The following is a 13,660-nucleotide window of genomic DNA, read 5'->3' on the forward strand; positions in this document are numbered from 1 at the left end:
GTGTATTTCCAAGGTTTTCAAATATTGCATAGTAGCATAAGCAGATACATTTATTCATTTAACAAGTATTAGCTTTCCAGTTAATCTTTTATATCTATGGAAAAAAAGTTTTTGCTTTGCATCAATATTTTAAGATTGTAAGATATCTTATTCCTTGTCTAGGGCAATGATTTCCACTTTTTCCTTTCCCTATTACCAGACGTGATTTCCCTTCTAGTCTGAACAATGCCACTTGATTGGTATTGCTCTGGAATAAGCACAGAATGTTTGAAATGTGTAATCATAAGAAGATTTTTAGAAAGAAAGCCACTTTACCAAAGTATGACAGACTTGTGTAAGTTTTACCGTGAACCTTTTATTCATCTCTCTGCAAAGTTGAACAATCTTAATTATTCAAAATTAGTTGCACGGTAGGTTGTTTCCATCTGTCATACTCCTTGCTCTTCTTTGCAATACAGTTTGTAAAATTTTGAAATGCTGCCCCATTAGTCAAAAGAAAGCACTATTAGATTCCTTGTATCATTTACTGTAATGTTCATTATAACTTCTTAGTATTCTTGACCCTTAACAACTGAAAGAGCAAACATATTTATTGAATGGTTAAAAATGGAAACCAAGGTCGGTCCACTCTGAATACTTTCAAGACCTTTACCTTTATTTCCTTTATTTCCTTTATTTCTCATAATTAATTCTCATAATTAATTTCTCATAATTAATTAAATTTCCTATGAGATTGTAACATTCTGATCCCATTGAAAATCCACATACCTTTTGCTTTCACCTTCTTTCATGATCACCAGTAGAGATATTAGTTGCAATTTTCATACTAATATTTTTTTCAGTACTGTATATATGTTTTAAATTTTTACTAACTTAACTGAGTATATATGTAGGTGTTTACACACACACATACATGACTGAAAGGAAATAATTTAATCTAAAATAGAAACAAGAATTAATGGATCAGCTACCTATAATAATCAGTTGGATTTCAGTACTCCAGGAGACATGGTTTCAAATTGGGGGCCTGTTAACCTAATTGTTGACAGATCTGTATCTTCCATAAGAGTGTTATCCCCAACTTTTCCGCATTTAAGTAGCGGAACTTCATCAAAACTTCAGCTTATGGCAACCCCGTCTTGTAAAATTGTATAACCCTTATAATAAGATTTAAAGGGAAGCAAGTAAAACTATGCATGAAAAGTTGAGAAATGACAATTTTACATTGGCTGTTTTCACATTGTTTTTCATACAGAAGCATTACAAGGATCTTAAAATCATAGAGACATGCAGGGTTGTTTGGTTGGAAGGTACCTCTGGAGGTCCTTTGGTCCAAAGCCTTTGAGCAGGACTAACTTCATATTTAGATCAGGTTGTACAGGGCCTTAGCCAGCTCAGTTTTGAAACTAAAGATGGAAATTCCAACACCTCTCTGGGCACCTGTTCCAGTGCTGAATCACTGTCTTGAATATTTTTCCTTATCCCTTGTGAGAATTTCCTGTGCTGCAGCTTGTGCCTATTGCTCCTTTTTCTTTAGATGTGCATTTCTGAGAAAAGTCTGGCTCCATCTTCTCTATAGCTATTCGTTAGATAGTTGAAGAGAAAAATTAGGTCCCCAGTTAGCTTTCTCTTCACCAGGCTGAACATACCTGGCTTCCTCTGCCTCTTCTTCAAGTGCTTCATTTTATTTTCATTCTCAAATAGCGGCATGGCAATATATATATTCTTTTTCAGATATGAATATGTGTATATATATAGTCATACATATATATATTCTTTTCCATAGAAACAAATCCAGTGTACTGGATGTGACTAGCATGGTGTTGCCATACCGATACCAGCATCATAGCTAATTAATCCTGTCTCTTAGCATGGCTGACTAGATCAGACTAAACTGTTGCATCTACATTGCTCTCATTCAGTGCCTCTTCAGGGAGCTCTGTGTCACATTATATTGCAAAGTGCATATGTGTTACAAAATTAAGACAAGAATGGAAGAGAATTTAGAAATGAGAAATGGGTGGAAATTGAAAAGGGTCAGTCATTCTCAATTCTTGCAGCCACTGTCACTATAAATAGAGACTAGGAGGAAACTGCAAAAAGAAAAAATAATCAGTTCATGCTCATTTAAGACTAAAACTCTCTGATTTTCTTGATTTAAAATCCTGAAACACATCTATTTTTACCAAGAATTATAAGGGAATATATTTACCTATAGGAAAATATACAAAAGCAGAAAAGTTTAATCAGTATTATTCACAAGAATTTAATTTAAAATTCTTAAATGTGTGTGTTCCCATCAGAATCTTCAAACTGAGTTAAAGGTTTTTGCAACAAAATGTCCCCTAGTTAGCTATAAACAATTTTTGCTCTAGAGATTAATTGATGTTTTCAATTAATGAATTGGGACATTTTCAGCTTTTGTTGGATTTCTGTGTAAGCACAGATGGAAAAAGTAATTGAATGTGTTCTTATTTATTCAGATGGAATTATATATTTAGTTCATACATAATATGGCCTTAGATAAAGTCTGTTTTATGGAATACAGTTTTAGTATAATTCATGATACAATAATTACCAATAGGGCAACGATTACAATGTTGAGAGGTTTTGTCTGTTGTTTGATTTGCTTTATAGACAGTAAGGTTACTGGATCACATCATGAAAATTCTAAATATTATATTAGTTTGAGTGTTAACTCTCTAATTAATTTGTTGGATCGATAGATGTTTCTCAGTAAAAGGTGCTTGTTTATTCATTACAGGAGGATAGTATTCAAAAAAGTACCAAAGGTCTTTTTCTAAAATATTTTCAACCAGCTGAAGCCTTAGTCTAATTTAAATGAATTGTTTTAAGTCAATTTAAAAGTGGGATTTAGACATCTGAGTCACATACATGTTCTAGAAAAATTTTCCCAGCAGGAGCGGAGAAATTGTATGATACTTTCCAGGAACTAGTCACTTTAATTTTCTTCATGTTAATTACCCTTTTAAATTTTAAAATTCAGCTTAAAATTGTAGAAGTGCAGGCAAATAGAAATTTGAACTGGGTGGTAGAACGTGAGGACCCAGATAGGTGCATGTGTTAGTTCTTTAGACATTAGCATAAATGGTGCACAGTGTCTTGTACCTGGTGAGTATCGCTATATTTTTGCACTGTCCAACTTTTACATGATATATTTTGAGGCAATGCAGAATGGTGTAAGGAAAAGAGCAAAGGACGGCTTTGTACAGGAAGAGTTAGCTTTCGAGAGTTGACAAAATGACACTCTCTTCCTTCTCAGAGTTTTCTGACCTCTTTTTGAATAGTCTCTTGCCTCAGCAGGATGAGATATATTTCAGTTTGTTTTGATTTGGCAAAGATACAACACAGGCATTAAAAAACACATTTTGTATACGTGCACTGGATTCTATTTTACAATAAAACTAACATTTTGACAGTGTTCCATTGGTACTGTTCATATGTGAATACATTAAGTGGAAATTTTTCTAAGTGGATCATTTCTTAAAATTCCGTTAGATTTTCTAGTTTGTGATAATAGACACTAGTATGGAATGGCTTTAATAAGATTCAGAAATATAATAGAGGAGCAAAGCAATGATGTTTTAGAAGACTTTATTCCCTGGAAGCAGATGTCTGCATATGTGCACAAAGGCGAGGGAGAAAGCTTTCTGTTGGTTAAACAATGGCATGCTGTTAATTTTTTCTTTTATATTTTTTTCTTTGGCTAAAGAATCCTCGGAAATTTCTTGTTAAAAATCATTCTGCAAACGTTAAGATTCTAAAACGAATCTTGGAAGTACCACAGTTATGTTTTCCTGTGCACTTTTCTGTGTGCCCTTTTATATAAATAAACAAACAAATGTGTGTGCGTGTGCGCGTGTTGAGCATTAGTTACATAGCTCTGTAGTATACATCTGGAGCAGGTAGTGTACGTCTGGGAACAGGAGGAATATTGTCCCTACCAATGTGTATGATGGACAACGAATGATGTCATTTGGCGAGTGTGTAATACTAGCGTTGGGAGGAACAGTGACTTCATACTTGTGGATCTCATCAGCTTTTCCTCTTTGAGGGAGTATGCGGTAAAAGAAAAGGCAGGTTTCTGCTAGAGTTGAGACGGTCGCTTACGTGTATTTACTGCCAATGATCAAAGACCGAAAGTACATTACTTCAGACAGTGGGATACAAATTAGTAGAGTGAGGCTAATTAGCACTTTGAGAAGTGTTCCTGCTAATATTGTAGGTAGTTTATGAATATACATGATTTTAAATCTAAGCAGGATGCTCTAGCTGAACCAAAGCCATAAACCTGGTAGAAGAATTAATTAGGTGGAGCTTTATGATCTGTCTTGCACAGAAAATCAGAGATCCAGCAGTACAGAGGGAAACAGGAGATCGCTTCTCTGGCCTCTACAATTTCAGCTCATAAACATACTGTTTCAGCAATTGTCCAGCAATTCTCTTCTATCTGATCCCTTGTTCAGTGCGCTAAGTAATAATGAGTTTGTGTTTGAAAGGCCTTTTTTTTTCCTGGCACTGTAAAAATCTTAACTCATCTGATTAAAAATATTATTATTGCTTCTTAACAATTTTGTCTTCCTCTAAATTAGCCAGACAAGACTCTTCAATCTCAAAATATTCATTTTTTGTACTGTTCAGACAGAAGGGAAATGTTCCGATTTGTCAGTGGGTTCTGCTAGCACACATTTCTACACTCCTGACAGATCTTAATGATGTGCGGAGGTCTGTACGTTTGGATCTTGACACTAAACCAAAACTTTCTACTAATAATGTGTGCTGGAATCACTTAAGGAATCTTGCAAAGACTCGACTGGAAAATTATGAGGGTTTAGTCTTTATATTCATTTATATTTGCCGTTCAGTCCCTTGCAGTATGCTTCTCTGCTGAAGGGCGTGCTGAATGTAAACTACAATTTTAGAGAGAATACATTAACCAGAGTCTCCGATATGTTGCTATGATGTGAAAAATATTTAGTTTTACTAGCAATCTTTGTTCATTTTGTTAAATGTATTCTTAGGAAACAATCTTAACAGAAAGGTTTTAAAATGATTTATAGAAAATGTTGATAGCCTTTGACAAAACGAGGAGCAAAAAAAATTTTTCTTTTAGGTTAGTTGAAACTAATATAGGCCTGACAGTTCCTCTGCATGCCATCACGTACTGTAAAAGTTCAAAATGTTGTTAAACTTAAAAGAAACAAACAAAACCCCCTCGCAGATCTTAAATCTGAAAGAGAAAGCCAGAATATCTGATCAAACTTGTGCAAATTGTCAAGATGTCTGACTCTCGGCTTCCAATAAAACTCCATTAGAACAGGTGAACTTTACAGGGTGTTTTGTATGCCACTAATTCAATTATTTCACTTTCCACAGCTTAGGACTTATCACTGAAATGTTTTTCTGTCTCACTTATACGTGAGAGCTTGAGCACCTAAACAAATACTTGTTTCTGTGTGTCACGAGGAAAATGTACTTCAAACAGACAAAGATCGGACTGTTAAGTTTTACTTATTAGCTTCTATCCTCTGAAATGGCTTTTTAAGAAAACTGAATTATTAACGAGTGAAGAAAATAATTGTGCATAGAAGTACATTTCTTCTAAATTAGCTGAAAATAACTTCACAGAAGCGTAACTATGCAAGCAATTAATAGGTTAGAATGGGGTATTTAGTTTTATGTGTGCTAACACTTTTTTGCATTAAATGTTGACCTTTATTTAAGACAATAAAAACGAGGCTTGAGAATAGAGTACCACCACAATTTGATCCTCTTCTACATTTTTTTCTCCGATACTTTTGTCTCAGAAAACCTCACACCCCACTTCATGGCATTTCCCTCTCTATTTGGTTCAAAGGCTTCTGTATTAGTCAGCCCAGCTCTGGCCAGGGTGTTAGCGCTTGAACCTTTGTGTATTGCCATCATTGAGATGTGTACTGGTTATCAATGTGTGTCCAAAAACGCACATAAAATACTGCCTCTGAAACTTTTCTGGGTTAGTAGCAGCATAACCACTTGCAGTTAGAAGTTGTCAAAATTCTTGTATTGTACTCTGAAGAAATCAAGATAAATCTCATGCCTTCTTCTCCACATTTATTTAAAATTCTGTTGGAAAAGAAATATTTACTTGCAAGGCTATAAATAAGCACAGGAGCTGTAGATGGCACAGATATAATGGATTGTAATAAAGCTAACATTCTTATGTGCATACCTGTAGTAAGGATGTATCTAAGTTGCATGTAGTAACGAGAGAATATAACCAAATCCTACAGCAGTGTCCAATGGGTAAACACGCATCTCCTGTAACTTTTTATTTAACTTGGAAAGTTGTTTGCAAGTAAGAAAATGTAATAAAGCAAAACCAAACAAACTGAATCATGAGGAATTTTTATAGCACTTGCTGAATAATTTAAATGTATGCATTTTATCTGAAGTGTATTAGATTCTTATTTGGGTATATAGGCCCAAGTAGTATAACAGGCTTCTGCACTGTAAAAAACATGGATCCTCTCATACACAAGTTTGGGGTTATTTAGTGCTACGCTGAATTTATTTGCGGTATGGTTTCAAATCCCCTTTGAAACAGAAGAGGTAAGGGTTCTAAAAAAGAATTGTCAAATAGTAACCCCCCTGTCAAAGATAAGCCTGCATTATAACCAGAAAATAAAATAGCAAGCTTGGCAGTATAACCTGCCAGGCTCTGAAGAGACAAGGGGCGGGGGGGTAGCAGCTTTCACAGTGGCATAACTCATGGGGGATAGTGTCAGTGACAGGTTTATAGGAATTCATGGTGGTGATACTTGGTTGCACTGTCAGGATGATTCCTGTAAATGCTACTGGTGGGTTCTGGTGAGTAAATAGTTAGTAATTTACTGTTATCAACATTAAACTATTTCTGGTTTTGCGTTTACTTTAAAAATGGTGCTTAAAAAATACGAAATCCTGTCTGATTGACACTGAAATGCTCTTTACGTGGAAGTTTGTTTATGGGCAGTGATTCTTTTGACAGATTTACAAGTGTCTGTGGAGTTTTAAAAGACTATTGCCCAATAGGCATTAAGTGAGAGACATTCTATTTTGTAAATATTTTCACTTATATTGGGGATTTTTGAAGAACTTTTTGAGCCAAGGACTGCATTAAATCTGAAGACAGTGGCAAACTGATAATCAGCAGTTTCCAGCCTTGTTTTAATGTTTTGCTAATGGTTTCCATTTCTGTGGCCAAGATTTGCAGTGGGTGAAGCATGATGTACGTCCAACAATTTTTAAGGGCTTCCAAATACTGTTGCACACTTGTATTTTCTTTTTTTTGCAATAGCTCATTTAGAAATAAACAATTTTCAAAGTAGCATATTACATTTAATTTCACTAACATACAATGCGTACCAAGAAAATGAACCAAAAGTTTATTACAGTAATGGAGAATTTGCATCTGTTTGAACTCAGTAATGCTGAAACAGGTTGTTTATTTTCTCAAATGATTATTTTGGAATGAGATGGTGAGAGGAGAAGTGTACTTGTGGTGTGCTAGCTGTCAGATTCCTCAGAATTTCAGAAAGAAGTTTTTTCAGAAAGAAGCTTTTCAGAATTTATTTCAAAGAAGGAATGCATAATAGGATCCTTTACCTCAGAATCATTCTAATAAAAACCTTGCTAAATTAATTTTCTTTTAAAAAGGAAAGGGTTTCTATTGTAATGAATATGAGAACAAATTATAAAAAATTCATGTAATGTTCCCTCACGTATGTTATAGCATTTTTAGCAAAGCAAATCAGAGCAACTGATGGAACAGGACTTTTCAGTTTTAATTTTTTAATGTAATGTTTGGCATGACTTGGTAATTTTTTTTTTTTTTTAAACAATATATTTCAAGTCAATTTTTGCATAAACAAAACAAAAAAAAGAACTTATGTAACAGGAAATTCAATGAATGGTAGTTACCAGAAACCTTTATATTATGTTGTGTAGAACTGAGGCAGGTCGTAGAGTTGTATGGTAGACTTTCACTAATATTACAAATCTAGGTTGACTACGACCAGCTGACTTTAATATGCAGAATTACAACTGCCATTTTAATCAAAATCTTTGATTAGGCCCTGTCATGAAAATCTTTTTCCTCTTTCAAGTGTGTCTCTACTTGTATCTGATTTGTGATTCCTTTGAACACACTTCCACCATTCTTTGCCATATCTATCCCTAGGCAAATTTGATGATGTTCCGAAGTTCTTCATCCTAAAAGATACATCCAGTTGATGGTCCTAGCCATCATTTTCTTACAGGTATTGGACAAGGAATCATTATTTTGCATAGGACGTTTCATTATTGAAGGGAAAACTGAGACTGGAGAGATTTCAGCAGGAAAACAAAATTTTTGAGACTGCAGTTCCAGCTGAAGTTCATGACTGCCTTCTGCCAGTGACTCCATACCTATGTGATGTCTCTTGTTTTTAATGTTAGCAAGTAAATAAATACAAGTTTTGTTCAAATATTTCAGTGAAGTTGACTTTAAACAGACTTAGTTAACCTTTAGTTGTCCAGATACTTTTTTTGTTTGTTTGTAGACCAAAAGTATAGGTTATTGAGTGAAGTATAACCTAAATTCAGAGTCAGTTAAAGGAGGATTAAGCAGTATAGGGCAAATACATTGCTTTTGTGATTAACAGATTATCACTTCATCACCCTTGTCCTTGATTCCTTTAGCTCAAATCTAAAACTTTCTCAGACCCTTCAGTCTATTTTGGCAGTTATCCGAAAGAACTTCAGGAGGAAAACTGATAGATTTTAGTTTTAGATAGATATCATCTAGATAAATATCATTAGCAGAGAGAATCGTTCAAACGTCTCTTTTTAAGGCTTTCCAATAATGTAAATTCTTAAAGTCTGCCAGCATTTACTTGACTTCATCTTGTTCAGTTTCATTGTTTCAAGATGACTTAAGCAACACAAACTGGTATCTCATCTTATTTCATCTCATCTCAAACTTTTAGAGTTTTAATCAGCACCCCTGATTCACTTATTCTATGTCATCTGTCTCATTTGATCTTCTCTTCTGTGCCTTTCTCCTTACTTTTCCTCTCCCCTCATGCCAAATGTTGATCTTCTTGTTAAGGATGTTAGGATTCTTCTTAAGAATTCACTACCCAAATCAGCTTTTTCTCTATATGCTGGTACTTCTTCTTGTCCATATTTTCCTGTAGCTTTTGTCATCTGATTAAGGTTAACGCTAGTTGTCTTTATTAAAAACAAAAAAAATTATTGAAGGGGTTTTATATGTGCTTTCTTTTTAATTTAGAAACAATTCATCCTAGTCTTGGTCATTTAAATATTTACATGGGGCATATCTAAGTAACCTTTCTAAATCTGGTGTTATTAAAGCTTGTAGGAAGCATGTAGGAAGCTTTCAATACTCCAGACAATGCATTAGCAACGCCATGTTTGGGAAAACACCTTTCTAGAGTATGTTAGAGTATGTTTAGATACTACTGTAGCTACAAGCTTATTATTATAATACATATTAATAGAAATCTACTTCTGTACAGATGTATACAAATTTATTTATATAAGATTATTATAAAATAATTATTAGCTTGCAATCATTGCAACCTTACATGATTGTAATAATCACGGGCATTCTGTTGTCACTGTGTATCAAATGCTTGAACATAATATGTGTACTAATACTTTTACACTTTTGTCATTTTATATTTATCTAATCTAATTTCTAAATATTGCCTTACAGAATTTTCTGAGATTTTTTTAAACACAAAGAAAAAACACAAACCCGTAGCTGCTACTTTGTTCAAACTTCCAATCAGAAACTTAACAATACTGTCTCAGTTATTTTGCTAGATTTTTTCCCCTATACAAATCTAATATGTCCGTCTTCTTCCAAAGTAAAGTGTTACAATTTCCTTGAATACCTGTAGAAATCTCCTTCTAATTCTACAAACATAAATGTTAAGTATACATAAATTTAATTCAGTGTATGATAATAGTCATGGAAAGCTCAAATTTTTAATGGTAAGAGGCATGTATCATAAGAAAATAATCTTTAAAAGTCATATAAACTTCCCTGATTTCTGATTTTTTTTGCTTAATTTAATTTATTAAAGACACATAACTGAGCAGCTAGTAAAAGACTTTCCCAATCTGTTATGCTTAAATTAACGTTCCATTCTGCCTACTATCTGGCATACAAACAAATATCCATTAACTTTACCCTGAACAGTTTCAAAGGTCTGTCTTATGCTACAGGTTGCAAGACTATATATTAAAGATAAACTTAGACTGTAGCCCAGGCCATTTTACATAAGCTCTGGAGCTCCCCAATAATGTCATAGTCCACAACCTACATGAGTTGTGGAGGGTTGCTAAATTAAAATATACACTTAGGTGGGAACAGGTATCTTTTCAGCATTTTTCTGTAACAACAACTGTCCAAATGTATTTCTGATCTTAATTAATTGAAAAGCTGTCTTATTAGTAAGTCCTGGTGGTCCAAGACTATTCTAGGCACGCTACTAGTTGTACAATAAAATGTATGCATCTGTTTTCAACCTTCCATTGACTTTTTTCACTGCACTGCGAGCTTACATTAATATGACATTTTAATTACAAATTCTCAACTTCTGTTTCCACAGTTTTGTATTAATTTCTCCTGAAATTAATACAAAATAAGTTGAATTATATAATGGTAGTAGCAATATGGTGTGAATATCTTTCATGCAGCCAAACTGTAACTCTTGGGTTTAACTCCAAAATAAATTTCCATCTAAATTTAGCTTCTCGGGAATGAAGAGTTGTGGAAAAAAAATCTTATAGTAGTTCATAAATTCACTTGCTAAATGGAAGGTCATTGCATTTTGATTTCTAACAGTCTCATTTCATCTCTAATGTGGAATGCTGGAATCTACAAAGTTTACTAGAAGTTCTAGGAATGTTAAAATTCATTGGTGAATAACCTAGAGTTTTTAGAAATTGGCATAGCATCAGGTCTAAAATAACAGATAGATTAAATAGTAAACAAATTGCAGTTAGATATAAGTTAAATTTCTTACAGGCTACTACTATTTCATATCATGGCCTGGAATTTGAATACTTAAGTAAAGCTGAATTCCTGCATCTGTGTTAGGAAAAATGGTTGAGTGTAGGATGCCTGGCACTGAGTGATTAAAATCAGTTCAGATACAAGGCATCCTCCATTCACCATGGAAACAAAGTTTAGAGCTTTAAATACCATCTAGAACTTGTGTGTGAGGCAGGCTGTGTTAGTGGCAAGTCTCAGCACACAGCTGGAGTTTTAGGATAAAGTCATTCCTAAAGGCAAAGTCCACTCTTTTAACATGCATAGAATTTTTCTGTTTGGTATGCTATACTAGTATTTGTTTTTTTATTTTAATGTAATTGCTGGATTCCTTAGTGCTTATTTATTTCCATTTCCTTTAAAGTAAGTCTAGGTGACTAATTTAGATGTAGGCTTCTACAGTGTTGACATCTACTTCTGGTAGACGAATTCTGCCACAAATGTCTCTCAACTTCTTTTTGTAGCCTCTGAAAAGCAGATGAAGTTAGTTTGCAGAGAGTCTTCTGAAGAACATCTCCAGCCCTTCAAGGAGAAATTAGAGGAATTCTTCCAGAAAGGTAACCACATTTGAAAAAAAAAAACAGAAAATTGGCAAATAGTGTAGTGGTTTACAAAGTTATACATAATGTAAGCTGCATTAAATATCTGTAGCCTCTGAAAATTCTTACTGTCTGTTCCTAATGTGCCTAATATATGTTAATAATAGTGGTTACACAGATCTTGGACATCACTTGTCAAAGATAATTGTTTCCTTGATCTCACCCATTCCCTATTGATTATTTTCTGCTTTGTTCTTTATTGTTATTTGTAGGCAAAACAAGAAAGATATTCATCATACACCAAATTTATCAGAGGGAATATAAAGCTTCAAGTTTATAAAAGACTAGAATGAAAAATACCCTTCTAGGGAAAGTCCACATATATACATGAATTAATGGCATCTTTTATCTGTAGTGTGGGCTTATGAACTGAGTAATTCAGATTTAAAGATTTTGTCTTGTGTGAGACAGAAACAGGCATAAGGAAGTGATTTACCAGGGTAGAGACAACAGAGGAGACAACAGAGGTGAGATCCAAGGTACAATTTGATCGTCAGTTCAAGACAATGTAAATGCAGGTTGCTGTTGTTGAAAAGAACAGTCCTGGTCTCTTCTGTTTCCCAGATTATGTGTTCCCAGTCAACTGCTCTGCCAGCACCATTGTCTCTGGAGCTATGCAAAATAGATAAGAGAATAGATTATTTTTTTTCCCCCCAGGTTGTAGGAGCACAGACTATTTGGGTAAACAGAGTAAGTGCTGCATTTCTGATGACTATATTAAGAATTGTTAAGAATTAAATATTGCCAAAGGCCTAGTATTTCTCACAGAAATCACGAACAGTTTAACAGTTTAGTTTGAGAAGTCAAGTGAACTATCTGAATCTACTAATCCAGGCAGAATATTTACTTACTATTAGTGATTATTCAGATTGTTGTAATAATTTATGAATTAGCTTAATCCTTTTTGTAAAGATTGTCCTAATGTCTTTTTAATAACTTTATTTCATGAGGCTATCTTATTAAATACTTTGATAAGTGAAAACAGGATGCTTTAAAAGTAGCAGTCCCTATGAAGTTGTACTGTTAAATAAATTAATATTCTTCTTCACCCTTCTCCCAGGCCATGGAGCTCAATGGATATGTTTATTTGATATTTTTTTTCTTTTAGTTGCAACTGTATTTGGACAGTATTAAAGCTGCAAATTTCTTGCCACAGAACCTGTAAAACAAAAAGAATTATAATGGAAATCTTTATTTCCAACTTATTTAATTGGAAATTTTCACTTACAGTTTAACAATAACATCAAGATTGAGATAGTACTATATATATTTCTACAGAACCATTACGATCTCCAGCATGCTTCTTGATCTTGCTTGCCAAAGTGTTGTAGCAGATCAGTGTAACTGTATCTTGTCTAGATTAATTGATTCATTGTACTGTATGAATCACCCTGTTAGGGCAGCTCAGAAATGAACAGTCTGTATTCTTTCCTCACTACTGGCCCGAAATGCATCAGAGCAGAGCAGTCAAAATGATAGACTCAGGTATAGATCTGGGCATAATTCAATTTCACCCAGGTCTTGCCAAGACCCTAACCACATGGTGTCTTCCATGATCATATCACAGATGCTGTAATTCTTATGACACCCTAGATCTCTTGAGGACTTTTGTGGTTAGTCCGGTAGGCAGCTGAACACCACACAGCTGCTCACTCACTCCTCCTCGGTGGGCTGGGAAAGAAGGTCGGAAGGGTAAAAGACAGAAAATTCATGGGTTGAGATAAAGACAATTTCATAGGGAAAGCAAAAGCTGCATGCACAGACAAAGCAAAACAAGGAATTCATTCACTACTTCCCATGGGCAGGCAGGTGTTCAGCCATGTCCAGGAAAGCAGGGCTCCATCAAATGTAACGGTTACAAACACCATCGCTCCAAACGTCCCCCCTTCCTTCTTCTTCCCCCAGCTTTGTATGCTGAGCATGGTGTCATATGGTGTGGAATAGCCCTTTCGTCAAT

General features: G+C 34.4%; 1 protein-coding gene across 1 annotated transcript in view; it reads left to right on the plus strand.

The window, feature by feature from the left end:
* The window catches only part of LOC142410447 (formin), a 150,370-nt gene that overhangs the window by 95,130 nt on the left and 41,580 nt on the right, over positions 1-13,660 (plus strand). Inside the window, exon 13 of the mRNA XM_075503017.1 lies at positions 11,569-11,661. Within this exon, the coding sequence (XP_075359132.1) occupies positions 11,569-11,661 (93 nt within the window). The remainder of the gene's footprint in view (positions 1-11,568; positions 11,662-13,660) is intronic.

Source organism: Mycteria americana, chromosome 5 (genome assembly GCF_035582795.1).
Source record: "Mycteria americana isolate JAX WOST 10 ecotype Jacksonville Zoo and Gardens chromosome 5, USCA_MyAme_1.0, whole genome shotgun sequence".
In the NCBI taxonomy this organism is placed as follows: domain Eukaryota; kingdom Metazoa; phylum Chordata; class Aves; order Ciconiiformes; family Ciconiidae; genus Mycteria; species Mycteria americana.